General features: G+C 41.1%; 1 protein-coding gene across 1 annotated transcript in view; it reads right to left on the bottom strand.

Moving 5' to 3' along the window:
• The window catches only part of SMARCAD1 (SWI/SNF-related, matrix-associated actin-dependent regulator of chromatin, subfamily a, containing DEAD/H box 1), a 496,186-nt gene that overhangs the window by 350,131 nt on the left and 119,210 nt on the right, over window positions 1-26,845 (bottom strand). The window contains exons 4-5 of the mRNA XM_053700170.1: window positions 7,679-7,811; window positions 6,301-6,367 (exon numbers count right to left, since the gene is read on the bottom strand). Of these exons, the coding sequence (XP_053556145.1) occupies window positions 6,301-6,367; window positions 7,679-7,811 (200 nt within the window). The remainder of the gene's footprint in view (window positions 1-6,300; window positions 6,368-7,678; window positions 7,812-26,845) is intronic.

Here is a 26,845-nt window from a genome sequence, read left to right as displayed (position 1 = left end):
CTGTACCCTTCTGAAACAATGCTCTGAATCCAAAGATTGTGAACACAATTGATCCAAATTTCCTTGAAAAAACGTAACCTGCCCCCTACCAGCTGAGCTGGAATGAGGGCCGCACCTTCATGTGGACTTAGAAGCAGGCTTTGCCTTTCTAGCTGGCTTGGATTTATTCCAGACTGGAGATGGTCTCCAAACTGAAACTGCTCCTGAGGATGAAGGATCAGGCTTTTGTTCTTTGTTGAAACGAAAGGAACGAAAACGATTATTAGCCCTGTTTTTACCTTTAGATTTTTTATCCTGTGGTAAAAAAGTTCCTTTCCCACCAGTAACAGTTGAAATAATGGAATCCAACTGAGAACCAAATAATTTTTTACCCTGGAAAGAAATGGAAAGTAAAGTTGATTTAGAAGCCATATCAGCATTCCAAGTTTTAAGCCATAAAGCTCTTCTAGCTAAAATAGCTAGAGACATAAACCTGACATCAACTCTGATAATATCAAAAATGGCATCACAGATAAAATTATTAGCATGCTGAAGAAGAATAATAATATCATGAGAATCACGATGTGTTACTTGTTGCGCTAAAGTTTCCAACCAAAAAGTTGAAGCTGCAGCAACATCAGCCAAAGATATAGCAGGTCTAAGAAGATTACCTGAACACAGATAAGCTTTTCTTAGAAAGGACTCAATTTTCCTATCTAGAGGATCCTTAAACGAAGTACCATCTGACGTAGGAATAGTAGTACGTTTAGCAAGGGTAGAAATAGCCCCATCAACTTTAGGGATCTTGTCCCAAAATTCTAATCTGTCAGACGGCACAGGATATAATTGCTTAAAACGTTTAGAAGGAGTAAATGAATTACCCAAATTATCCCATTCTTTGGAAATTACTGCAGAAATAGCATTAGGAACAGGAAAAACTTCTGGAATAACCACAGGAGCTTTAAATACCTTATCTAAACGTTTAGAATTAGTATCAAGAGGACCAGAATCCTCTATTTCTAAAGCAATTAGAACTTCTTTAAGTAAAGAACGAATAAATTCCATTTTAAATAAATATGAAGATTTATCAGCATCAACCTCAGAGACAGAATCCTCTGAACCAGAGGAGTCATCAGAATCAGAATGATGATGTTCATTTAAAAATTCATCTGTAGGGAGAGAAGTTTTAAAAGATTTTTTACGTTTACTAGAAGGAGAAATAACAGACATAGCCTTCTTTATGGATTCAGAAACAAAATCTCTTATATTATCAGGAACATTCTGCACCTTAGATGTTGAGGGAACTGCAACAGGCAATGGTACTTTACTAAAGGAAATATTATCTGCTTTAACAAGTTTGTCATGACAATCAATACAAACAACAGCTGGAGAAATAGCTACCAAAAGTTTACAGCAGATACACTTAGCTTTGGTAGATTCAGCACTTGACAGCGATTTTCCTGTAGTATCTTCTGGCTCAGATGCAACGTGAGACATCTTGCAATATGTAAGAGAAAAAACAACATATAAAGCAAAATTGATCAAATTCCTTAAATGACAGTTTCAGGAATGGGAAAGAATGCCAAAGAACAAGCTTCTAGCAACCAGAAGCAATAAAAAATGAGACTTAAATAATGTGGAGACAAAAGTGACGCCCATATTTTTTCGCGCCAAATAAGACGCCCACATTATTTGGCGCCTAAATGCTTTTTGGCGCCAAAAATGACGCCACATCCGGAACGCCGACATTTTTGGCGCGAAATAACGTCAAAGAATGACGCAACTTCCGGCGACACGTATGACGCCGGAAACGGAAATAGAATTTTTGCGCCAAAAAAGTCCGCGCCAAGAATGACGCAATAAAATGAAGCATTTTCAGCCCCCGCGAGCCTAACAGCCCACAGGGAAAAAGTCAAATTTTAAGGTAAGAAAAAATGGTCAAATCAAAATGCATTATCCCAAATATGAAACTGACTGTCTGAAAATAAGGAAAGTTGAACATTCTGAGTCAAGGCAAATAAATGTTTGAATACATATATTTAGAACTTTATAAACAAAGTGCCCAACCATAGCTTGGAGTGTCACAGAAAATAAGACTTACTTACCCCAGGACACTCATCTACATATAGCAGATAGCCAAACCAGTACTGAAACGAGAATCAGCAGAGGTAATGGTATATATAAGAGTATATCGTCGATCTGAAAAGGGAGGTAAGAGATGAATCTCTACGACCGATAACAGAGAACCTATGAAATAGACCCCTTAGAAGGAGATCACTGCATTCAAATAGGCAATACTCTCCTCACATCCCTCTGACATTCACTGCACGCTGAGAGGAAAACCGGGCTCCAACTTGCTGCGGAGCGCATATCAACGTAGAATCTAGCACAAACTTACTTCACCACCTCCATCGGAGGCAAAGTTTGTAAAACTGAATTGTGGGTGTGGTGAGGGGTGTATTTATAGGCATTTTGAGGTTTGGGAAACTTTGCCCCTCCTGGTAGGAATGTATATCCCATACGTCACTAGCTCATGGACTCTTGCTAATTACATGAAAAAAGAGAAGTTTTAAAAGACTTATGTAAACTAGAAGGAGAAATAACAGACATAGCCTTCTTAATGGATTTAAAAAATAAAATCTCTTATGTTTATCAGGAACACTCTGAAAATTAGATGTTGACGGAACAGCAACAGGTAATGTAACGGTACTAAAGGAAATTTTATCTGCATTAATAAGTTTGTCATGACATGCAATACAAACAACAGCTGGAAAACAGATACCAAAAATTATAGCAGATACACTTAGCTTGGTAGCTCCAGCAGTAGACAGCGATTTTCCTGTAGTATCTTCTGACTCAGATGCAATGTGAGACATCTTGCAATATGTAAGAGAAAAAACAACATATAAAGCAAAATTGATCAAATTCCTTAAATGACAGTTTCAGGAATGGGAAAAAATGCCAAAGAACAAGCTTCTAGCAACCAGAAGCACTGAAAAAATAAGACTTAAATAATGTGGAGACAAAAGCGACGCCCTTATTTTTTAGCGCCAAATAAAACGCCCACATTATTTGGCGCCTAAATGCTTTTGGCGCCAAAAATGACGCCACATCCGGAACGCCGACATTTTTGGCGCAAAATAACGTCAAAAAAATGACGCAACTTCCGGCGACACGTATGACGCCGGAAACGGAAAAGAATTTTTGCGCCAAAAAAGTCAGCGCCAAGAATGACGCAATAAAATGAAGCATTTTCAGCCCCCGCGAGCCTAACAGCCCACAGGAAAAAAAGAGTCAAATTTTTGAAGGTAAGAAAAAAATGATTAATTCAAATGCATTATCCCAAATATGAAACTGACTGTCTGAAAATAAGGAAAGTTGAACATTCTGAGTCAAGGCAAATAAATGTTTGAATACATATATTTAGAACTTTATAAACAAAGTGCCCAACCATAGCTTAGAGTGTCACAGAAAATAAGATTTACTTACCCCAGGACACTCATCTACATGTTTGTAGAAAGCCAAACCAGTACTGAAACGAGAATCAGCAGAGGTAATGGTATATATAAGAGTATATCGTCGATCTGAAAAGGGAGGTAAGAGATGAATCTCTACGACCGATAACAGAGAACCTATGAAATAGACCCCGTAGAAGGAGATCACTGCATTCAAATAGGCAATACTCTCCTCACATCCCTCTGACATTCACTGCACGCTGAGAGGAAAACCGGGCTCCAACTTGCTGCGGAGCGCATATCAACGTAGAATCTAGCACAAACTTACTTCACCACCTCCATCGGAGGCAAAGTTTGTAAAACTGAATTGTGGGTGTGGTGAGGGGTGTATTTATAGGCATTTTAAGGTTTGGGGAACTTTGCCCCTCCTGGTAGGAATGTATATCCCATACGTCACTAGCTCATGGACTCTTGCTAATTACATGAAAGAAAAAACGTTTAAGACCTTGGTGTGTAAACTACAGTCACCCTGCCTCGGCTTCTACCTGTCTCCACACTCTCAAACTCCTGACCGGAACACCTAAGACCGCCTGTGAAGTTCTGTAACAAGCAGACTTGGGAACTGACAGGAACTGCTGCTCTGACAGAAAGGAAGCGTTGCAGTGTCTGAGCTTGATGGAGGATACTGCGCGAAAGCGCGCCAACCGCAAAAAAAATCCCAAATACCGCCATTGACCGAAGTCACATGCAGAAATATAAAAAAGGAAAACCCTTTCTAATCCTCCAAAAAAAAAAACAGCGTCAGCCAGCTCTGAATAAATAGAGAGAGATAAGTATTGCCCATATAAACGTCAATCCACCAAACAATCCCAGCGCTTCTAACCCATATGTGGATGTGATAAAGTTAGAGTGTCTGGACAAGGGAGACAATATGTTGGTTCGCATTATCAGTGAAAATCTGCATATTGTCATGAAAGCATATAAGACTATATCAGTAATAAGTATAGTACAGTCAGTTCTGAGATATGCTGCAGGGCCCCAGAAAACAAGACGGCACTTACCTCCATGCTGAGGAACTGCATGAAAAACTCACAGTATCAGGGGGTCCACTCTTCCTACTGTGTAGACAGAAGGGCCTTAGTTAAAAACTTCTCTAAAGCCATCACAGAAGAGCAGCATAAAAGTGGGAGGCGCAGTGCAGGTAAAACCTCATTAGTTCCCAAAACCATAGGGTTATAAACTCCAGCGGCTGCTCCAAATAAAAAATAGTACACTTTGGTACCATTTTAAAATAATAAACTCTTGATTGAATAATCTAAACTAACACCTCACTCCTATCACTAACACAGGCAAAGAGAATGACTGGGGAGGGAGGGAAGGGAGGGATGGGCTATATATGCAGCTCTGCTGTGGAGATCTCTCCTCCTCCTGCTGATCAGGAGGCGATATCCCACAAGGATGAAAAACACATTTTTTCTCACATGCAATCTCTTAGGTAAATATTTTTCTGATAACCCTTATTTAAGATAGCAAATAAAGGTTTAGAGTTTACACCCCCCCTCTTTTTTTTTTTTTTTTTTTTTTTTTTTTTACAGGTGCATATTTCTTGGCACAACATTATGTACTTGTTATTTTTTCATGTGTAAACACATAGGTAAAACATTGACTAAGGTTGTCAATTCAAATAGTTAATAAATTCTTCACTATGTACATACAAAGTTTAAAAATCAGGCAAGAGAGGGAGCCTAAAAAAAACGGCAAAAAGCCTATCTATGGCCCCCATGTAAACACATAGGTAAACCTTGCTGATATCCCTAACTCAGGATATCAGTTCAAGCATTTAAATACCCTATGATGTAATTTGAACGCTATAAAAGACTCTCTATGGGAATTATGGGCAGACCCTCTGACGAAGTGAATAAGATTCATGAAACTAGTAAGGGCACGACGAGACCGACGAATATTTGAACAGTTTCACACAGAAATAGAACACTAACTTTTCCAATCGCCTTGGATATTTCAAGGACATCCTAAGGTAAAATACTTGTTGTGGCAAAACAGAGAAACTTACTAAAAAGATTCTTTTGGATCTGAGCTACTATTAGATCCTCAGCGCTTACCAGTCCCCAAAAGCACTGGATATTAATACAAATTTTAAATAAGATACAGTTTTCTTTTGAACACTTTGGAACTTCTTTGTTGAATACCATCACATAAGTGATCAATTTGTGTTTTTACAAGGTCTTTAATAAACCAGCTTTGCTTTTAACTTAAAAAAATAAAAAGTGTATCTTTTAAAAGGATCCCATAATCAAACAAGGGATTTCAACATACTCCATAGAGGAGAAGGAACAAATACCATACTCGAGGACCGCGGTTGGGAAACACTGTCTTAAAGTAGCCCCAACAGTCCTGGTTTTCATTATAGCTTCACTAGAGCACAGGTGAAATAATCAGCTGATGGATGAGAGGAGGTTGGTTACTGATCAGCTGATTACTTCACCTGTGCACTGGTTCAGCTATAATGAAAACCAGGACTGTTGGGGTACTTGAGGACCGTGGTTGGGAAACACTGCTCTAAGAGGTTGAGGAGAGAAATACATCTTTACCACAGATAGGGATTAATATCCCCTCCGTACAATCAACATACCTCACATGTTTGCGGTCCAAAGAAGTGAGCACCACTCTATTCTTTATTAATAACACTATACAATTGCTTACATACTGCATCATTTCCTGTGTTTTCTCCCTTGACTGAGCACTAACATCTGGATCTCCCAAACATACATACACACAATATAAATTATATATAGATAAAAAAAACACAGGTACAGTTAATCCGTTGACGCATTCAAAGCTGCCATACCTTTGTCATCATAAAGAGTTACACCCGCGGCCACTGCTCCATCCAGAGTGCTTGTTGACTCTATCAACTATGAAAGACAAAGAAATTATTTAAAATTGCTCATAAGAATTTTTTTTAAAAAAATATTCTTTTAACTGTTCAACGCAATGCAATTTGGTCGAACTATCAATTATAAAGAAACTTTGGATTGAAAGTTATATGCCATAACAACCTAAAACAAGCATACCAAACCAAATGAATCTTTTAAAATATGATCTTGCAAGCAGTATTTTGTTAGAAGTGGCAGTAATGTCATGCAATGTGCCAAAGTGTGTGTGTAATATACATACTTATAAAAAAACATTTCTATTGTATACAGATCTTTCACTATGTAAATGTTTAAAGAAACATAATGAAATAATAAATTGTGGCAACACATTGACATTCCTGAGTGCATTACTGTCAGCTGATAAGAAGATAAATGAGGAATATGCACAAAGCCACAAATCAGATGACACATCCTATTAAGGACCTGCTTGCAAAAATGTCTGGTATGGAGATAACTATTCTTTAAGGTCCTTTACAAAGCAAAAACAAATGACTACCAGTAAGTGATATTGCAATAATGAAATGCTTGAATTCATGAGAGAATGGCTCAATTAGTGTGTGTACCAGGGATTCAAGAAATCAAAAATGTGTCCTAGCACCCAGAAAACAGCCCTTGCCCTGCTTCTCTAAAAAAGAAAGAAGAGGAAAAAGGAGCCGAATGAAGGGTTAAATCCCTCGACTCCATCCCCCTCCCTGTCAAATTGTCAGTGGACGTCAGTCAATGCTTGGCAAAAGGATCATTACCGGCAGCCCAAAGTAGGGGTCCCAAGTTCAGTTAACTTAATGCTACAGGATACCAAGATATTTAAGATAATTGTGTGCTCCTTACTACATGGCAAGTTTCGGGAAGGCCGCTCTTTTTCCAGAATGACCGTGTCCCTGTACATGAAGTGAGGTCTGTGAAGACATAGCTTGACAAGTTTGGAGTGGAAGAACTCGAGTAGCCTGCACAAAGCTCTTACCTCAGCCCCATTGAACAACATTGGAACGAACTAGAACGCTGACTGCAAGCCAGCTCTTTTAATCCACAATTAGTGCCTGACCTAGCAAATGCGCTTTTGGCTGAATGGGTACAAATTTGCACAAACTCTAAAATCTTATCTGGACACCCAAAAATGTCTGGCTCCCAGATTCTGAACAAATCTATTGAGCTCTGCATTTGAGCATTTTATTGCATTATTTTGTCTCTTTATCTGCTGATATATATTGAACATATAAAAAATATGACTTTAAAGACTCTTTAAAACGTCAATCTTATTTAATAAAATTGTTTAATTTAGCAACTTTTTACTTGTAATAGCTCTACTTTGGTCCTTTGAGGAAAAATTTCTGATAGTTTCCGCAGTTTCTCTTCTTTGGTTCCATCTCTCTCTTTACAAATAGGCTTTGAGGCGGGTTCATCATCAGAATCGGACATCCCATTTCTAAAAGAAGCATACAAATAAATAACTTTCAATTTGTACTAACACGGAGATACAAACTGAAGAGGTTTAACAACAAAGAAATTAATGTTGAACAAAGATAAATGCAGATAATTTACAAACTAAATTAACTGGATATGAAAAGGGTAATAAGTTGTACAGAACTTAATTTTACTATACAAATAATCTTGTTACAAGAAGGTTTGTCCAGAGAATTTTCAAGGGAGAGGAAAAATCAAAAATTTTCTTTCGCCATTTAGACGAAATTTAGTCAACTTTCCAATGTACTTCTATAATCAAATTTGCTTCATTCTCTTGTTATCCTTTACTGAATAAACATTAAAAGCTAGCTGAACACATCTAGTTAGCCAATCTCAAGAGACAAATGTGTGCAGGTACCATTCAGCACTAGTGTAGGATATGTGCTTATTATTTTTAAACAAGGGATACTAAAAGAACAAAGCACATTTGAAAATAGAAGTGAATTTAAAAGTCTTAAAATGACATGATTAACCTGAATCATACAAGCCTAATTTTGACTTTCCTATTCTTTTAATTATCAGTGATAAAAACAACATTCTCAGTAAATTAAATTTCAGACTCATCATAATAGGTTGCAACTATACTATGGTGTACAAATATTTGGAACATATAAATAATATACAGTATAAGATTTAGATTATGAATATAGACCCTTGGGCTACATGTCTCATATATATATAAATATAAATAAATAAAACAGAATTTATGCTTACCTGATAAATTACTTTCTCCAACGGTGTGTCCGGTCCACGGCGTCATCCATTACTTGTGGGATATTCTCCTCCCCTACAGGGAATGGCAAGGAGAGCACACAGCAAGAGCTGTCCATATAGCTCCCCCTCTGGCTCCGCCCCCCAGTCATTCGACCGACGGTTAGGAGAAAAAGGAGAAACTATAGGGTGCCGTGGTGACTGTAGTGTATAAAGAAAAAAAGAAATTTTTCAAACCTGATTAAAAAACCAGGGCGGGCCATGGACCGGACACACCGTTGGAGAAAGTAATTTATCAGGTAAGCATAAATTCTGTTTTCTCCAACATTGGTGTGTCCGGTCCACGGCGTCATCCATTACTTGTGGGAACCAATACCAAAGCTTTAGGACACGGATGAAGGGAGGGAGCAAATCAGGTAACCTAAACAGAAGGCACCACGGCTTGCAAAACCTTTCTCCCAAAAATAGCCTCCGAAGAAGCATAAGTATCAAATTTGTAGAATTTGGCAAAAGTGTGCAGAGAAGACCAATTCGCTGCCTTACATATCTGATCAACAGAAGCCTCGTTCTTGAAGGCCCATGTGGAAGCCACAGCCCTAGTAGAGTGAGCTGTGATTCGTTCAGGAGGCTGCCGTCCGGCAGTCTCATAAGCCAATCGGATGATGCTTTTCAGCCAGAAAGAAAGAAAGAGGTAGCAGTAGCTTTTTGTCCTCTCCTCTTACCAGAATAAACGACAAAGAAGTAGCTTGTCTGAAATCCTTTGTTGCTTCTAAATAGAACTTTAAAGCACGGACTACACCTAAATTGTGTAACAAACGTTCCTTCTTTGAAACTGGATTCGGACGCAAAGGAGGAACAACTATTTCCTGGTTAATATTCTTGTTGGAAACAACTTTTGGAAGAAAACCAGGCTTGGTACGCAAAACAACCTTATCTGAATGGAACACCAGATAGGGTGGATCACACTGCAAAGCAGATAATTCAGAAACACTTCTAGCAGAAGAAATAGCAACCAAAAACAGAACTTTCCAAGATAGTAACTTGATATCTATGGAATGTAAGGGTTCAAACGGAACCCCTTGAAGAACTGAAAGAACTAAATTTAGACTCCAAGGAGGAGTCAAGGGTCTGTAAACAGGCTTGATTCTGACCAAAGCCTGTACAAAAGCTTGTACATCTGGCACAGCTGCCAGTCGTTTGTGTAACAAGACAGATAAAGCAGAAATCTGTCCTTTTAAAGAACTCGCTGACAATCCCTTATCCAAACCTTCTTGAGAAAGGAGAGGATCTTAGGAATTTTAATCTTACTCCAGGAGAATCCTTTGGATTCACACCAACAGATATATCTTTTCCATATTTTATGGTAAATCTTTCTAGTCACAGGTTTTCTGGCTTGGACCAGAGTATCTATCACTGAATCTGAAAACCCACGCTTGGATAAAATCAAACGTTCAATTTCCAAGCAGTCAGCTGCAGAGAAACTAGATTTGGATGTTCGAATGGACCTTGTACTAGAAGATCCTGTCTCAAAGGTAGTTTCCATGGTGGAGCCGATGACATATTCACCAGGTCTGCGTACCAAGTCCTGCGCGGCCACGCAGGAGCTATCAGAATCACCGAGGCCTTCTCCTGTTTGATCCTGGCTACAAGCCTAGGAAGGAGAGGGAACGGTGGAAACGCATAAGCTAGGTTGAACGATCAAGGCGCAACTAATGCATCCATTAGAGTCGCCTTGGGATCCCTGGATCTGGACCCGTAGCAAGGAACCTTGAAGTTCTGACGGGATGCCATCAGATCCATGTCTGGAATGCCCCATAATTGAGTCAACTGGGCAAACACCTCCGGGTGGAGTTCCCACTCCCCCGGATGGAAATTCTGACGATTCAGATAATCCGCCTCCCAGTTGTCTACTCCTGGGATGCGGATTGCAGATAGGTGGCAGGAGTGATCCTCTGCCTATTTGATGATTTTGGATACCTCTCTCATCGCCAAGGAACTCCTTGTTCCCCCCTGATGGTTGATGTAAGCTACAGTCGTCATGTTGTCTGACTGGAATCTTATGAATCCGGCCTTCGCTAGATGAGGCCAACCCCGGAGAGCATTGAATATCACTCTCAGTTCCAGGATGTTGATCGGGAGAAGAGACTCTTCCCGAGACCATAAACCCTGAGCTTTCAAGGAATCCCAGACCGCGCCCCAGCCTAATAGACTGGCGTCGGTCGTGACAATGACCCACTCTGGTCTGTTAGAATCTTTGGAGACAAGTCTGTATAGTCCCCATTCCACTGCTTGAGCATGCACAGTTGTAATGGCCTTAGATGAATTCGAGCAAAAGGAACTATGTCCATTGCTGCAACCATCAACCCTACTACTTCCATGCACTGAGCTATGGAAGGCTGCAGAATAGAGAGAAGAACTTGACAAGCGTTTAGAAGATTTGACTTTCTGACCTCTGTCAAGAAGATCTTCATTTCTAAAGAATCTATTATTGTTCCCAAAAAGGGAACTCTTGTTGACAGAGACAGGGAACTCTTTTCTACGTTCACCTTCCACCCGTGAGATCTGAGAAAGGCTAGAACAATGTCTGTATGAGCCTTTGCCTTGGAAAGAGACGACGCTTGAATTAGAATGTCGTCCAGATAAGGTGCCACTGCAATGCCCCTTGATCATAGAACCGCTAGAAGGGACCCGAGCACCTTTGTGAAAATTCTGGGAGCAGTGGCTAGTCCGAATGGGAGAGCCACGAACTGATAATGTTTGTCCAGAAAGGCGAACCTTAGGAACTGATGATGATCTTTGTGGATAGGAATATGTAGATACGCATCCTTTAAATCCACGGTAGTCATATATTGACCCTCCTGGATTGTAGGTAAAATTGTTCGAATGGTTTCCATTTTGAACGATGGAACTCTGAGAAATTTGTTTAGAATTTTTAAATCCAGAATTGGTCTGAAAGTTCCCTCTTTTTTGGGAACTACAAACAGATTTGAGTAAAACCCCTGACCATGTTCCACAGTTGGAACTGGGTGTATCACTCCCATCTTTAACAGGTCTTCTACACAATGTAAGAATGCCTCTTTATTTGGTTTGAAGATAAGTGAGACATGTGGAACCTTCCCCTTGGGGGTAGTTCCTTGAATTCTAGAAGATAACCCTGAGAGACTATTTCTAGTGCCCAGGGATCCTGAACATCTCTTGCCCAAGCCTGAGCAAAGAGAGAGAGTCTGCCCCCTACTAGATCCGGTCCCGGATCGGGGGCTACCCCTTCATGCTGTTTTGGTAGCAGCAGCAGGCTTCTTGGCCTGTTTACCCTTGTTCCAGCCTTGCATTGGTTTCCAAGCTGGTTTAGTCTGGGAAGCGTTACCCTCTTGTCTAGAGGCTGCAGAGTTGGAATCCGGTCCGTTCCTGAAATTGCGAAAGGAACGAAAATTGGACTTATTCTTAGCCTTGAAAGGCCTATCTTGTGGGAGGGTATGGCCCTTTCCCCCAGTGATGTCTGAAATAATTTCTTTCAATTCTGGCCCAAAAAGGGTCTTACCTTTGAAAGGGATATTAAGCAATTTTGTCTTGGAAGATACATCCGCCGACCAAGACTTTAGCCAGAGCGCTCTGCGCGCCACAATTGCAAACCCTGCATTTTTCGCCGCTAATCTCGCTAACTGCAAAGCAGCGTCTAAAATAAAGGAATTAGCTAACTTAAGTGCGTGAATTCTGTCCATGACCTCCTCATACGGAGTCTCCCTACTGAGCGACTTTTCCAGTTCCTCGAACCAGAACCACGCCGCTGTAGTGACAGGAATAATGCACAAAATAGGTTGAAGGAGGTAACCTTGCTGTACAAAAATCTTTTTAAGCAAACCCTCCAATTTTTTATCCATAGGATCTTTGAAAGCACAATTGTCCTCAATGGGAATAGTCGTGCGTTTGGCTAGTGTAGAAACCGCCCCCTCGACCTTAGGAACTGTTTGCCATGTGTCCTTCCTGGGGTCGACCATAGGGAACAATTTCTTAAATATAGGAGGAGGGACAAAAAGGTATGCCTGGCTTCTCCCACTCCTTATTCACTATGTCTGCCACCCTTTTAGGTATCGGAAAGGCATCAGGGTGCACCGGGACCTCTAGGAACTTGTCCATCTTGCACAATTTTTCTGGGATGACCAGATTTTCACAAATCATCCAGAGTAGATAGCACCTCCTTAAGTAATGCGCGGAGATGCTCTAATTTAAATGTCACAACATCAGGTTCTGCCTGCTGAGAAATTCTTCCTGTATCAGAAATTTCTCCATCTGACAAACCCTCCCTCACTGCCACTTCAGACTGGTGTGAGGGTATGACAGAAAAATTATCATCAGCGCCCTCCTGCTCTACAGTGTTTAAAACTGAGCAATCGCGCTTTCTCTGAAATGCTGGCATTTTGGATAAAATATTAGCTATGGATTTATCCATTACTGCCGTCAATTGTTGCATAGTAACAAGCATTGGCGCGCTAGAAGTACTAGGGGTCGCCTGCGCGGGCATAACTGGTATAGACACAGAAGAGGAAGATGTAGAACTATCCCTACTTCCTTCATCTGAGGAATCCTCCTGGGCAACCTTACTATTTGGACGCCATGGCACAATTATCACATATATTTGAAGGGGGAACCACATTGGCTTCCATACATACAGAACATGATCTATCTGAAGGTACAGACATGTTAAACAGGCTTAAACTGGTTAATAAAGCACAAAAACCGTTTTAAAACAAAACCGTTACTGTCTCTTTAAATGTTAAACAGGGCACACTTTATTACTGAATATGTGAAAGACTATGAAGGAATTATCCAATCTTTACCAAATTTTCACCACAGTGTCTTAATGCATTCAAAGTATTGCACCCCAATTCAAGCTGTTAACCCTTAAAATGTGGAAACCGGAGCCGTTTGCAATTTTAACCCCACTACAGTCCCAGCCACAGCCTTTGTTGCGACTTCACCTATCCCAGGGGGGTATACGATACCAATTCAAGCCTTCCAGGAACGTTTTCAGTGGATACCAGACCCTCACACATGCAGCTGCATGCACTGCACTCAAAAGAAACTGCGCAATAATGGCACGAAAATGAGGCTCTGCCTACTACAGTGAAAGGCCCTTCCTGACTGGGAAGGTGTCTTAACTAGTGCCTGGCGATAAAAACGTTCCCCAAACAATAAAAGTGTGAAAACTACTTCAAACTTTAAAAAAAACAACTTAAATAAACAAATCGATTTAGCCCTTAAGAGTGTCCACCAGTTAATAGCCCATACTAAGCCCTTTATTCTTTCTGAGTCTAAGAAAATGGCTTACCGATCCCCATGAGGGAAAATGACAGCCTTCCAGCATTACACAGTCTTGTTAGAAAAATGGCTAGTCATACCTTGAGCAGAAAAGTCTGCAAATTGTTCCCCCCAACTGAAGTTCTCTCAGCTCAACAGTCCTGCGTGGGAACAGCAATTGATTTTAGTTACTGCTGCTAAAATCATACTCCTCTTTTAAACAGAACTCTTCATCTCTTTCTGTTTCAAAGTAAATAGTACATACCAGTACTATTTCAAAATAAACTCTTGATAGAAGAAATAAAAAACTACAACTAACACCACAAACTCCTCACCATCCCCGTGGAGATGCTACTTGTTCAGAGCGGCAAGGAGAATGACTGGGGGGCGGAGCCAGAGGGGGAGCTATATGGACAGCTCTTGCTGTGTGCTCTCCTTGCCATTCCCTGTAGGGGAGGAGAATATCCCACAAGTAATGGATGACGCCGTGGACCGGACACACCAATGTTGGAGAAAGTAATATCAGTAGATTATCACAATAATAGAGACAGCCATTGGATTGTTTCACAAATCCTGCGAGTGCTCCCTGTTATTTATTTTATTTTGCTGTGTTGTAAAACCGTACCAGAAGCAGAAAGTCTGAGATATAGCATATCTAATTTGATTACTTTACTCAGAATCCTCTGGTACATTAGTAACAGTGTATACAGAGTATTTCTGGGGAAAGGCAAGCGTGGATACTTAACTAGATATGCTGCCTATGCAATAATTCTATTGCTCTTCCGTCTATGAAATTGAGAATTTTAATCTCATGTTGTTATCTCCACCACAACGTACGTGTGTGTGTGTGTGTGTGAGATATATATATATATATCATATAGGAAGTCTGGCACTCTTTTGCAAGCACACAGCTATGATTAAAAGCAATATGGAAGAGTTACAGCAGTGTTAATTTTGTTTTTGTAATTTTTCCTATGGGCTCTGCACCCAGGATTGTCTGGGGTTACGGGCTAAGTCCCTGAAAGCTGTGCAGCTGGCTGTGAGTTTTGCAAGGTCATCAGATGTGTAGCCAGTCGTTTGAGAGTACAGTCAATATCTGTGTTTTGTATGTATCTATGGAAATAGCAAAGGGCCTGTGTCACCCTTGTTTGTATCAGTGTGTTTGGTTACAGGCATGCATTGTGTGGCCGTCGGTAAGGGACCCAGGGATGGAAGAGACCTTGACGTGTCAGACTTTTTATGTGTTAATTTTGTTTTGTTATCCTCCCAATTGGCTTTGCACCAAGGCTTGTCTGGGGTTAACTGCCTGAGTCCTTGAAATCTGTGGCGCTGGTTGCAAGTGTTGGTTAGCACACAGGGCTGTGAGTTTTGTAGGGTCATGGGATGTGTAGATAGACAGATAATAAAATAAAGAAATACATTTTTCTAAAATATTTTATTTTAAATCTAACCATACTAGTATATATACACATAACAGACCATTAGCAAGTTTATCCAGGATCCAGACGTGTACAAAACTAATTATGCACACTACAGAAAGATTGCTTTCTTAATGATCAGATTAATTTAAATGTGCTTGTGGATGTATTTAAAATATTTCTATTTCTGTACACATAACAAGCTTACACATGACTTCGTATTCAGCCTGGTGAAAAGGTAGCACAGAAAACATGCCAAGAAACATGTTGCTGACAGTCATACTTTTTGATTTAAACATTTTGACAGAGTATTAAATGTTAATTCATTTTGTGCAAGTTTAAATCCTTGCCGGATGGTTAGTGATACAAGGGAGGCAGTTAACTGGGAAGCTAGTGTCCCAATATGCATATATTCACTATTAGATGTGCTTTAACCTTGTATGTATAGTTTTACAGAATTCTGATTAACCTAGTGGTGACCTGTTGATAAGCTATGTGGCAGCCTTCAATAAAGAGACATGAAACCAAATTTTTTTTCTTTCATGATTCAGAAAGAGCATGCAATTTTAAACAACTTTCTAATTTAATTCCATTATAAAATTGTATTTGTTCTCTTGGTATCTTTTGTTGAAAAGCAGGGGCGTAAGCTCAGGCGAGTGCATGTGTCAGCCGTGCAGCAGTTTAGCAAGAATGGTATCCATTTGAAAGAGCACCAGACAACTACCTTTTTTTTATTATTATTTTTCTGTCTGAATCACAAAATAAAAAATGTTTGTTTCATATCCCTTTAAAAAGGGACAGTAAATTCAAAATACATTTACTCCTTGATGTATTGCTTTATTTATTTATTTACAGTCCCTTTAAAAGTAATATAAAACCGCAAAAAAATTCTCTTCTACAAAACAAATTATGCTTATCAGATAATTTCCTTTCCTTCTGTACAGGAAGAGTCCACAGCTGCATTCCTTACTTGTGGAAAATACTGAACCTGGTCACCAGGAGGAGGCAAAGACACCCCAGCCAAAGGCTTAAATACCTCTCCCACTTCCCTCATCCCCCAGTCATTCTGCCGAGGGAACAAGGAACAGTAGAAGAAATATCAAGGTGAAAAAAGGTGCCAGAAGAATAAAATTAAAATTTAGGGCCGACCAATCGGAGAACACAGGCGGGAGCTGTGGACTCTCCCTGTACAGAAGGAAAGGAAATTATATTAAAAACATAATTTAGGTTTTCCTTCTTAATACAGGGAGAGTCCACAGCTGCATTCCTTACTTGTGGTAAATTATACTCAAGCTCCAGAGGACACAATGCTAACGGGAGGGTAAAAAAAAAGGAGGAGGCCCATTATCTGAGGGTACCATGGCCTGCAAAACCCTTTCTCTCGAAGACTGCTTCAGCAGAAGCAAAAACATCAAACAAATCTGATCCATAGAGGTCTTATTTGTAAAGGCCCAAGAGGAAACCACTGCTCTCGTAGAATGAGCCGAAATCCTCTGTGGAGGATTAAGACCCACTGACTCATATGCTAAGCGGATGATACTCTTCAACCAGAAAGATAAGAAAGTCGAAGAGGCCCTCTTCTCTACGCTTCCCAGAATACATAACAAACAGAGAAGAAGTTTGTCTAAAATCCTTTGTAGCCTAAAGATAGAACTTCAAGGCACGAACCACATCCAGATTATACAGTAAACATTCCTTCGATGAATAAGAAGGATTAAGACATAAAGGAAGGAACCACAATTTCCTGATTGATGTTGCGATTTGACACAACCTTAGAAAGAAATCCTAACTTAGTTCGTAGAACAGCCTTATCACCATGGAACAACCGGCAGCACAGCTGATCAGTGAAACAAAGGAGAGAGAGAGAGAGAGAGAGAGAGAGAGAAAATATAACACAACACGGCCCGTGTGAACGGGCTTTAGGACTAGTACAAATATATTTAATAAAGACCATACATAAAAACCACAGTTTAAAATTAATACTTGGATGTAAAACAAATCAATGCTGACTTTGACAATGAAAGAATAGATAAAAGAATAAATAAAATGAATTTGGAATCTTGTAAAACAGAATATGGTCCGGTTATTTCAACCAGATTAATGGACTTCCTGAGATACAATTATCTTGGGTTATTAGCCCTCTTATGTACAAGTGCGTAATTCCTTAACCAAAGATTACAATTCAATGTTCTACTAAGGTTTAGGTCTATCTTGAACTAATACAAATCCTAGTGGTGTCTAAAAGATGATGTTTTAGCATACAATGTGAAAAAACATAAATTCAAAAAACAGACACTAAATCGTGGTACAAGACCTGTGCTATAGGTCTAACACGTGTTTACATTCAAACAACAAAAAGCAAAAGTAAAAAACAGTTGTGTGATAAATTCCGTGAGTAAAGTGCAATCAAAAAACAAAATTTATGCTTAACTGATAAATTTATTTCTCTTGTGGTGTATCCAGTCTACGGATTCATCCATTACTTGTGGGATATTCTCCTTCCCAACAAGAAGCTGCAAGAGGATCACCCACAGCAGAGCTGTCTATATAGCTCCTCCCCTAACTGCCACCTCCCAGTCATTCGACCGAAGACAAGCAAGAGAAAGGAGAAACTATAGGGTGCAGTGGTGACTGTAGTTTAAAAATTAAAAAACACCTGCCTTAAAATGACAGGGCGGGCCGTGGACTGGATACACCACAAGAGAAATAAATTTATCAGGTAAGCATAAATTTTGTTTTCTCTTGTAAGGTGTATCCAGTCCACGGATTCATCCATTACTTGTGGGATACCAATACCAAAGCTATAGGACACGGATGAAGGGAGGGACAAGGCAGGAACTTAAACGCAAGGCACCACTGCCTGTAAGACCTTTCTCCCAAAAATAGCCTCCGAAGAAGCAAAAGTATCAAATTTGTAGAATTTTGAAAAAGTATGAAGCGAAGACCAAGTCGCCGCCTTACAAATCTGTTCAACAGAAGCCTCATTTTTAAAGGCCCATGTGGAAGCCACCGCTCTAGTGGAATGAGCTGTAATTCTTACAGGAGGCTGCTGGCCAGCAGTCTCATAAGCTAAGTGGATTATACTTCTTAACCAAAAAGAAAGAGAAGTTGCTGAAGCCTTTTGGCCTTTCCTCTGTCCAGAGTAGACAACAAACAATGCAGATGTTTGACGAAAATTTTTAGTAGCTTGTAAATAAAACTTTAAAGCACGAACCACGTCAAGATTGTGTAATAGACATTCCTTCTTTGAAGAAGGATTAGGACACAGTGACGGAACAACAATCTCTTGATTGATATTCTTATTGGATACCACCTTAGGAAGAAACCCAGGTTTGGTACGCAAAACTACCTTATCTGCATGGAAGATCAGAAAAGGGGAATCACACTGCAAGGCAGATAACGCTGAAACTCTTCGAGCCGAAGAGATACCTACCAAGAACAGAACTTTCCAAGATAAAAGCTTGATATCTATGGAATGCAGAGGTTCAAACGGAACCCCTTGAAGAACTTTAAGAACTAAATTTAAACTCCATGGCGGAGCAACAGGTTTAAACACAGGCTTGATTCTAACTAAAGCCTGACAAAACGCCTGAACGTCTGGAACATCCACCAGACGCTTGTGCAAAAGAATAGACAGAGCAGAAATCTGTCCCTTTAAGGAACTAGCCGACAATCCCTTCTCCAATCCTTCTTGGAGAAAAGACAATATCCTGGGAATCCTGACTTTACTCCATGAGTAACCCTTGGATCCACACCAATGAAGATATTTACACCATATCTTATGATAGATTTTCCTGGTGACAGGCTTTCGAGTCTGAATTAAGGTATCAATGACCGACTCGGAAAACAGAATTTATGTTTACCTGATAAATTACTTTCTCCAACGGTGTGTCCGGTCCACGGCGTCATCCTTACTTGTGGGATATTCTCTTCCCCAACAGGAAATGGCAAAGAGCCCAGCAAAGCTGGTCACATGATCCCTCCTAGGCTCCGCCTACCCCAGTCATTCGACCGACGTTAAGGAGGAATATTTGCATAGGAGAAACCATATGATACCGTGGTGACTGTAGTTAAAGAAAATAAATTATCAGACCTGATTAAAAAACCAGGGCGGGCCGTGGACCGGACACACCGTTGGAGAAAGTAATTTATCAGGTAAACATAAATTCTGTTTTCTCCAACATAGGTGAGTCCGGTCCACGGCGTCATCCTTACTTGTGGGAACCAATACCAAAGCTTTAGGACACGGATGAAGGGAGGGAGCAAATCAGGTCACCTAAATGGAAGGCACCACGGCTTGCAAAACCTTTCTCCCAAAAATAGCCTCAGAAGAAGCAAAAGTATCAAACTTGTAAAATTTGGTAAAAGTGTGCAGTGAAGACCAAGTCGCTGCCCTACATATCTGATCAACAGAAGCCTCGTTCTTGAAGGCCCATGTGGAAGCCACAGCCCTAGTGGAAGGAGCTGTGATCCTTTCAGGAGGCTGCCGTCCGGCAGTCTCGTAAGCCAATCTGATGATGCTTTTAATCCAAAAAGAGAGAGAGGTAGAAGTTGCTTTTTGACCTCTCCTTTTACCAGAATAAACAACAAACAAGGAAGATGTTTGTCTAAAATCCTTTGTAGCATCTAAATAGAATTTTAGAGCGCGAACAACATCCAAATTGTGCAACAAACGTTCCTTCTTCGAAACTGGTTTCGGACACAGAGAAGGCACGACTATCTCCTGGTTAATGTTTTTGTTAGAAACAACTTTTGGAAGAAAACCAGGTTTAGTACGTAAAACCACCTTATCTGCATGGAACACCAGATAAGGAGGAGAACACTGCAGAGCAGATAATTCTGAAACTCTTCTAGCAGAAGAAATTGCAACCAAAAACAAAACTTTCCAAGATAATAACTTAATATCAACGGAATGTAAGGGTTCAAACGGAACCCCCTGAAGAACTGAAAGAACTCAGTTGAGACTCCAAGGAGGAGTCAAAGGTTTGTAAACAGGCTTGATTCTAACCAGAGCCTGAACAAAGGCTTGAACATCTGGCACAGCTGCCAGCTTTTTGTGAAGTAACACAGACAAGGCAGAAATCTGTCCCATCAAGGAACTTGCAGATAATCCTTTTTCCAATCCTTCTCGAAGGAAGGATAGAATCTTAGGAATCTTAACCTTGTCCCAAGGGAATCCTTTAGATTCACACCAACAGATATATTTTTTCCAAATTTTGTGGTAAATTTTTCTAGTTACAGGCTTTCTGGCCTGAACAAGAGTATCAATAACAGAATCTGAGAACCCTCGCTTTGATAAGATCAAGCGTTCAATCTCCAAGCAGTCAGCTGGAGTGGGACCAGATTCGGATGTTCGAACGGACCTTGAGCAAGAAGGTCTCGTCTCAAAGGTAGCTTCCATGGTGGAGCCGATGACATATTCACCAGATCTGCATACCAGGTCCTGCGTGGCCACGCAGGAGCTATCAAGATCACCGACGCCCTCTCCTGATTGATCCTGGCTACCAGCCTGGGGATGAGAGGAAACGGCGGGAATACATAAGCTAGTTTGAAGGTCCAAGGTGCTACTAGTGCATCTACTAGAGTCGCCTTGGGATCCCTGGATCTGGACCCGTAGCAAGGAACCTTGAAGTTCTGACGAGAGGCCATCAGATCCATGTCTGGAGTGCCCCACAGTTGAGTGATCTGGGCAAAGATTTCCGGATGGAGTTCCCACTCCCCCGGATGCAATTTCTGACGACTCAGAAAATCCGCTTCCCAATTTTCCACTCCTGGGATGTGGATTGCAGACAGGTGGCAGGAGCGAGTCTCCGCCCATTGAATGATTTTGGTCACTTCTTCCATAGCCAGGGAACTCCTTGTTCATCCCTGATGGTTGATGTACGCAACAGTCGTCATGTTGTCTGATTGAAACCGTATGAAGCTGGCCCTCGCTAGCTGAGGCCAAGCCTTGAGAGCATTGAATATCGCTCTCAGTTCCAGAATATTTATCGGTAGAAGAGATTCTTCCCGAGACCAAAGACCCTGAGCTTTCAGGGATCCCCAGACCGCGCCCCAGCCCATCAGACTGGCGTCGGTCGTGACAATGACCCACTCTGGTCTGCGGGAGGTCACCCCTTGTGACAGGTTGTCCATGGACAGCCACCAACGGAGTGAGTCTCTGGTCCTCTGATTTACTTGTATCTTCGGAGACAAGTCTGTATAGTCCCCATTCCACTGACTGAGCATACACAGTTGTAATGCTCTTAGATGAATGCGCGCAAAAGGAACTATGTCCATTGCCGCTACCATCAAACCTATCACTTCCATGCACTGCGCTATGGAAGGAAGAAGAACGGAATGAAGTATCCGACAAGAGTTTAGAAGTTTTGTTTTTCTGGTCTCTGTCAGAAAAATCCACATTTCCAAGGAGTCTATTGTTCCCAAGAAGGGAACTCTTGTCGACGGAGATAGAGAACTCTTTTCCACGTTCACTTCCATCCGTGAGATCTGAGAAAGGCCAGGACTATGTCCGTGTGAGCCTTTGCTTGAGGAAGGGACGACGCTTGAATCAGAATGTCGTCCAAGTAAGGTACTACAGCAATGCCCCTTGGTCTTAGCACCGCCAGAAGGGACCCTAGTACCTTTGTGAAAATCCTTGGAGCAGTGGCTAATCCGAAAGGAAGCGCCACGAACTGGTAATGCTTGTCCAGGAATGCGAACCTTAGGAACCGATGATGTTCCTTGTGGACAGGAATATGTAGATACGCATCCTTTAAATCCACCGTGGTCAAGAATTGACCTTCCTGGATGGAAGGATTGTTCGAATGGTTTCCATTTTGGACGATGGAACCTTGAGAAACTTGTTTAGGATCTTGAGATCTAAGATTGGTCTGAACGTTCCCTCTTTTTTGGGAACTACGAACAGATTGGAGTAGAACCCCATCCCTCGTTCTTTTAATGGAACAGGATGAATCACTTCCAGAAGATAACCTTGGGAGACTATTTCTAGCGCCCAAGGATCCAGAACATCTCTTGCCCAAGCCTGAGTGAAGAGAGAGAGTCTGCCCCCCACCAAATCCGGTCCCGGATCGGGGGCCCGCATCTCATGCTGTCTTGGGAGCAGTGGCAGGTTTCTTGTAATTGCGAAAAAGTATGAAGGAATTGTTCAAAATTCACCAAAATTTCACCACAGTGTCTTAAAGCCTTAAAAGTATTGCACACCAAATTTGGAAGCTTTAACCCTTAAAATAACGGAACCGGAGCCGTTTTTATATTTAACCCCTTTACAGTCCCTGGAATCTGCTTTGCTGAGACCCAACCAAGCCCAAAGGGGAATACGATACCAAATGATGCCTTCAGAAAGACTTTTCTATGTATCAGAGCTCCACACACATGCAGCTGCATGTCATGCTGTTCTCAAAAACAAGTGCGCCATACCGGCGCGAAAATGAGGCTCTGACTATGATTAGGGAAAGCCCCTATAGAATAAGGTGTCTAAAACAGTGCCTGCCGATATTATTTTACAAAAAATACCCAGATTAAATGATTCCTCAAGGCTAAATATGTGTAAATATGATCGATTTAGCCCAGAAAATGTCTACAGACTTAATAAGCCCTTGTGAAGCCCTTATTTACTGTCTGAATAAAAATGGCTTACCGGATCCCATAGGGAAAATGACAGCTTCCAGCATTACCTCGTCTTGTTAGAATGTGTCATACCTCAAGCAGCAAAAGACTGCTCACTGTTCCCCCAACTGAAGTTAATTCCTCTCAACAGTCCTGTGTGGAACAGCCATGGATTTTAGTAACGGTTGCTAAAATCATTTTCCTCATACAAACAGAAATCTTCATCTCTTTTCTGTTTCAGAGTAAATAGTACATACCAGCACTATTTTAAAATAACAAACTCTTGATTGAATAATAAAAACTACAGTTAAACACTAAAAAACTCTAAGCCATCTCCGTGGAGATGTTGCCTGTACAACGGCAAAGAGAATGACTGGGGTAGGCGGAGCCTAGGAGGGATCATGTGACCAGCTTTGCTGGGCTCTTTGCCATTTCCTGTTGGGGAAGAGAATATCCCACAAGTAAGGATGACGCCGTGGACCGGACACACCTATGTTGGAGAAAACCACGTTTTCACAAAATCAAGCGTTCAATCTCCAAGCAGTCAGATGCAGAGAAATTAGATTTGGATGTTTGAAGGGACCTTGAAGTAGAAGGTCCTGCCTCAACGGCAGAGTCCAAGGTGGAAAGAATGACATGTCCACCAGATCTGCGTACCAAGTCCTGCGTGGCCACGCAGGAGCTATCAAAATCACCGAAGCTCTCTCCTGCTTGATCTTGGCAATCAGACGAGGGAGCAGAGGAAACGGTGGAAACACATAAGCCAGGTTGAAAGACCAAGGCGCTGCTAGAGCATCTATCAGCGCTGCCTTGGGATCCCTGGACCTGAACCCGTAACAAGGAAGCTTGGCGTTCTGACGAGACGCCATGAGATCCAGTTCTGGTTTGCCCCAAAGTTGAATCAACTGTGCAAACACCTCCGGATGGAGTTTCCACTCCCCCGGATGAAAAGTCTGTCGACTTAGAAAATACGCCTCCCAGTTCTCTACTCCTGGGATATGGATCGCTGATAGATGGCAAGAGTGAACCTCTGCCCATAGAATTATTTTTGAAACCTCCAACATTGCTAGGGAACTCCTTGTTCCCCCTTGATGGTTGATGTAAGCTACAGTCGTGATGTTGTCCGACTGAAATCTGATGAACCTGACCGCAGCTAGCTGAGGCCAAGCCTGAAGAGCATTGAATATCGCTCTTAGTTCCAGAATGTTTATCGGAAGGAGTGTCTCCTCCTGAGTGCACAAGCCCTGAGCCTTCAGGGAGTTCCAGACTGCACCCCAGCCCAGAAGGCTGGCATCTGTCGTTACTATTGTCCAATCTGGCCTGCGGAAGGTCATACCCTTGGACAGATGGACCAGAGATAACCACCAGAGAAGAGAATCCCTGGTCTCTTGATCCAGATTTAGTAGAGGGGACAAATCTGTGTAATCCCCATTCCACTGACTGAGCATGCAGAGTTGCATCATTTCTCTAGAAAAATTTAAAACTGCACATACCTCAGAGCAGGAGACCCTGCACGCTATTCCCCCAGCTGAAGTTACCCATCTCTTCAGTTATGTGAGAGAACAGCAATGGATCTTAGTTACAACCTGCTAAGATCATCAAAGACCACAGGCAGACTCTTCTTCAACTTTCTGCCTGAGGCTAAAATAGTACAACTCCGGTACCATTTGAAAATAAACTTTTGATTGAAGATAAACTACATTAATGCACCACATCTCTCTAGCTGCTTCCCTTGTCGAGAGTTGCAAGAGAATGACTGGGAGGTGGCAGTTAGGGGAGGAGTTATATAGACAGCTTTGCTGTGGGTGATCCTCTTGCAGCTTCCTGTTGAGAAGGAGAATATCCCACAAGTAATGGATGAATCCGTGGACTGGATACACCTTACAAGAGAAAATATATATATATATATATATATATATATATATATATATATATATATATATATATATATATATATATATATATATATATATATATATATATATGCACACAGTTGCAAGAAAAAGTATGTGAACCCTTTGGAATTATATGGATTTCTGCACAAATTGGTCATAAAATGTGATCTGATCATCATCAACAATAGACAATCACAGTCTGCTTAAACTAATAACACACAAAGAATGAAATGTTGCCATGTTTTTATTAAACACACCATGTAAACATTCACAGTGCAGGTGGAAAAGTATGCAAACCCCTAAACTAATGACATCTCCAAGAGCTAATTGGAGTGAGATGTCAGCCAACTGGAGTCCAATCAATGAGATGAGATTGGAGGTGTTGGTTACAGCTGCCCTGCACTATAAAAAAAACACACCAGTTCTGGGTTTGCTTTTCACAAGAAGCATTGCCTGATGTGAATGATGCCTCGCACAAAAGAGCTCTCAGAAGACCTACGATTAAGAATTGTTGACTTGCATAAAGCTGGAAAGGGTTATAAAAGTATCTCCAAAAGCCTTGCTGTTCATCAGTCCACGGTAAGACAAATTGTCTATAAATGGAGAAAGTTCAGCACTGCTGCTACTCTCCCTAGAAGTGACCGTCCTGTAAAGATGACTGCAAGAGCACAGCGCAGACTGCTCAATGAGGTGAAGAAGAATCCTAGAGTGTCAGCTAAAGACTTACAAAAGTCACTGGCAAATGCTAACATCCCTGTTAGCGAATCTACAATACATAAAACACTAAACAAGAATTGATTTCATGGGAGAATACCACAGAGGAAGCCACTACTGTCCGAACAAAACATTGCTGCACGTTTACAGTTTGCACAAGAGCACCTGGATGTTCCACAGCAGTACTGGCAAAAAATTCTGTGGACAGATGAAACCAAAGTTGAGTTGTTTGGAAGAAACACACAACACTATGTGTGGCAAAAAAGAGGCACAGCACACCAACATCAAAACCTCATCCCAACTTTGAAGTATGGTGGTGGGGGCATCATGGTTTGGGGCTGCTTTGCTGCGTCAGGGCCTGGACGGATTGCTATCATCGAAGGAAATATGAATTCCCAAGATTATCAAGACATTTTGCAGGAGAACTTAAGGCCATCTGTCTACCAGCTGAAGCTCAACAGAAGATGGGTGTTGCAACAGGACAATGACCCAAAGCATAGAAGTAAATCAACAACAGAATGGCTTAAACAGAAGAAAATACGCATTCTGAAGTGGCCCAGTCAGAGTCCTGACCTCAAACCGATTGAGATGCTGTGGCATGACCTCAAGAAAGAGATTCACACCAGACATCCCAAGAATATTGCTGAACTGAAACAGTTCTGTAAAGAGGAATGGTAAAGAATTACTCCTGACCGTTGTGCACGTCTGATCTGCAACTACAGGAAACGTTTGGTTGAAGTTATTGCTGCCAAAGGAGGTTCAACCAGTTATTAAATCACATACTTTTTCCACCTGCACTGTGAATGTTTACATGGTGTGTTCAACAAAAACATGGCAACATTTCATTATTTGTGTGTTATTAGTTTAATCAGACTGTGATTGTCTATTGTTGTGACTTAGATGATGATCAGATCACATTTTATGACCAATTTGTGCAGAAATCCATATCATACCAAAGGGTTCACATACTTTTTCTTGCATGTATGTTTTAGTGACGTTTCAGGAGAACAACAGTCCCTTCCTCTGACAAATTAACAATGTGCAAAATCAGCCTTTAAATAGGCCCCAGATAACACTCCCCTCAAGATCAGCCAATCCAAGCCGAATAATGCTCACACCCCTTCAGTGACCAATGAAAATCAGTGACATATCTCTACATAGTAATGTGAAAATATCGATCAAAAAACCTAAATAAAATCATACCCAGAATAATCTCCCATAGAAGTGATCATGCCCAAATCAGACACATGTTAAATGGCATATTCTCGAAAGCATATAAAGACACAAAATATAGGCAAAAAGCAAAAAAAAAAAAAAACTTAGCGTTAACCTACTAGCCCAATCAGCATCTGTTT

The sequence above is a fragment of the Bombina bombina genome, chromosome 2, assembly GCF_027579735.1.
Source record: "Bombina bombina isolate aBomBom1 chromosome 2, aBomBom1.pri, whole genome shotgun sequence".
NCBI lineage: Eukaryota > Metazoa > Chordata > Amphibia > Anura > Bombinatoridae > Bombina > Bombina bombina.
Note: the sequence above shows the minus strand (reverse complement) of the source record. Positions and strands in the feature narration are given on the sequence as shown.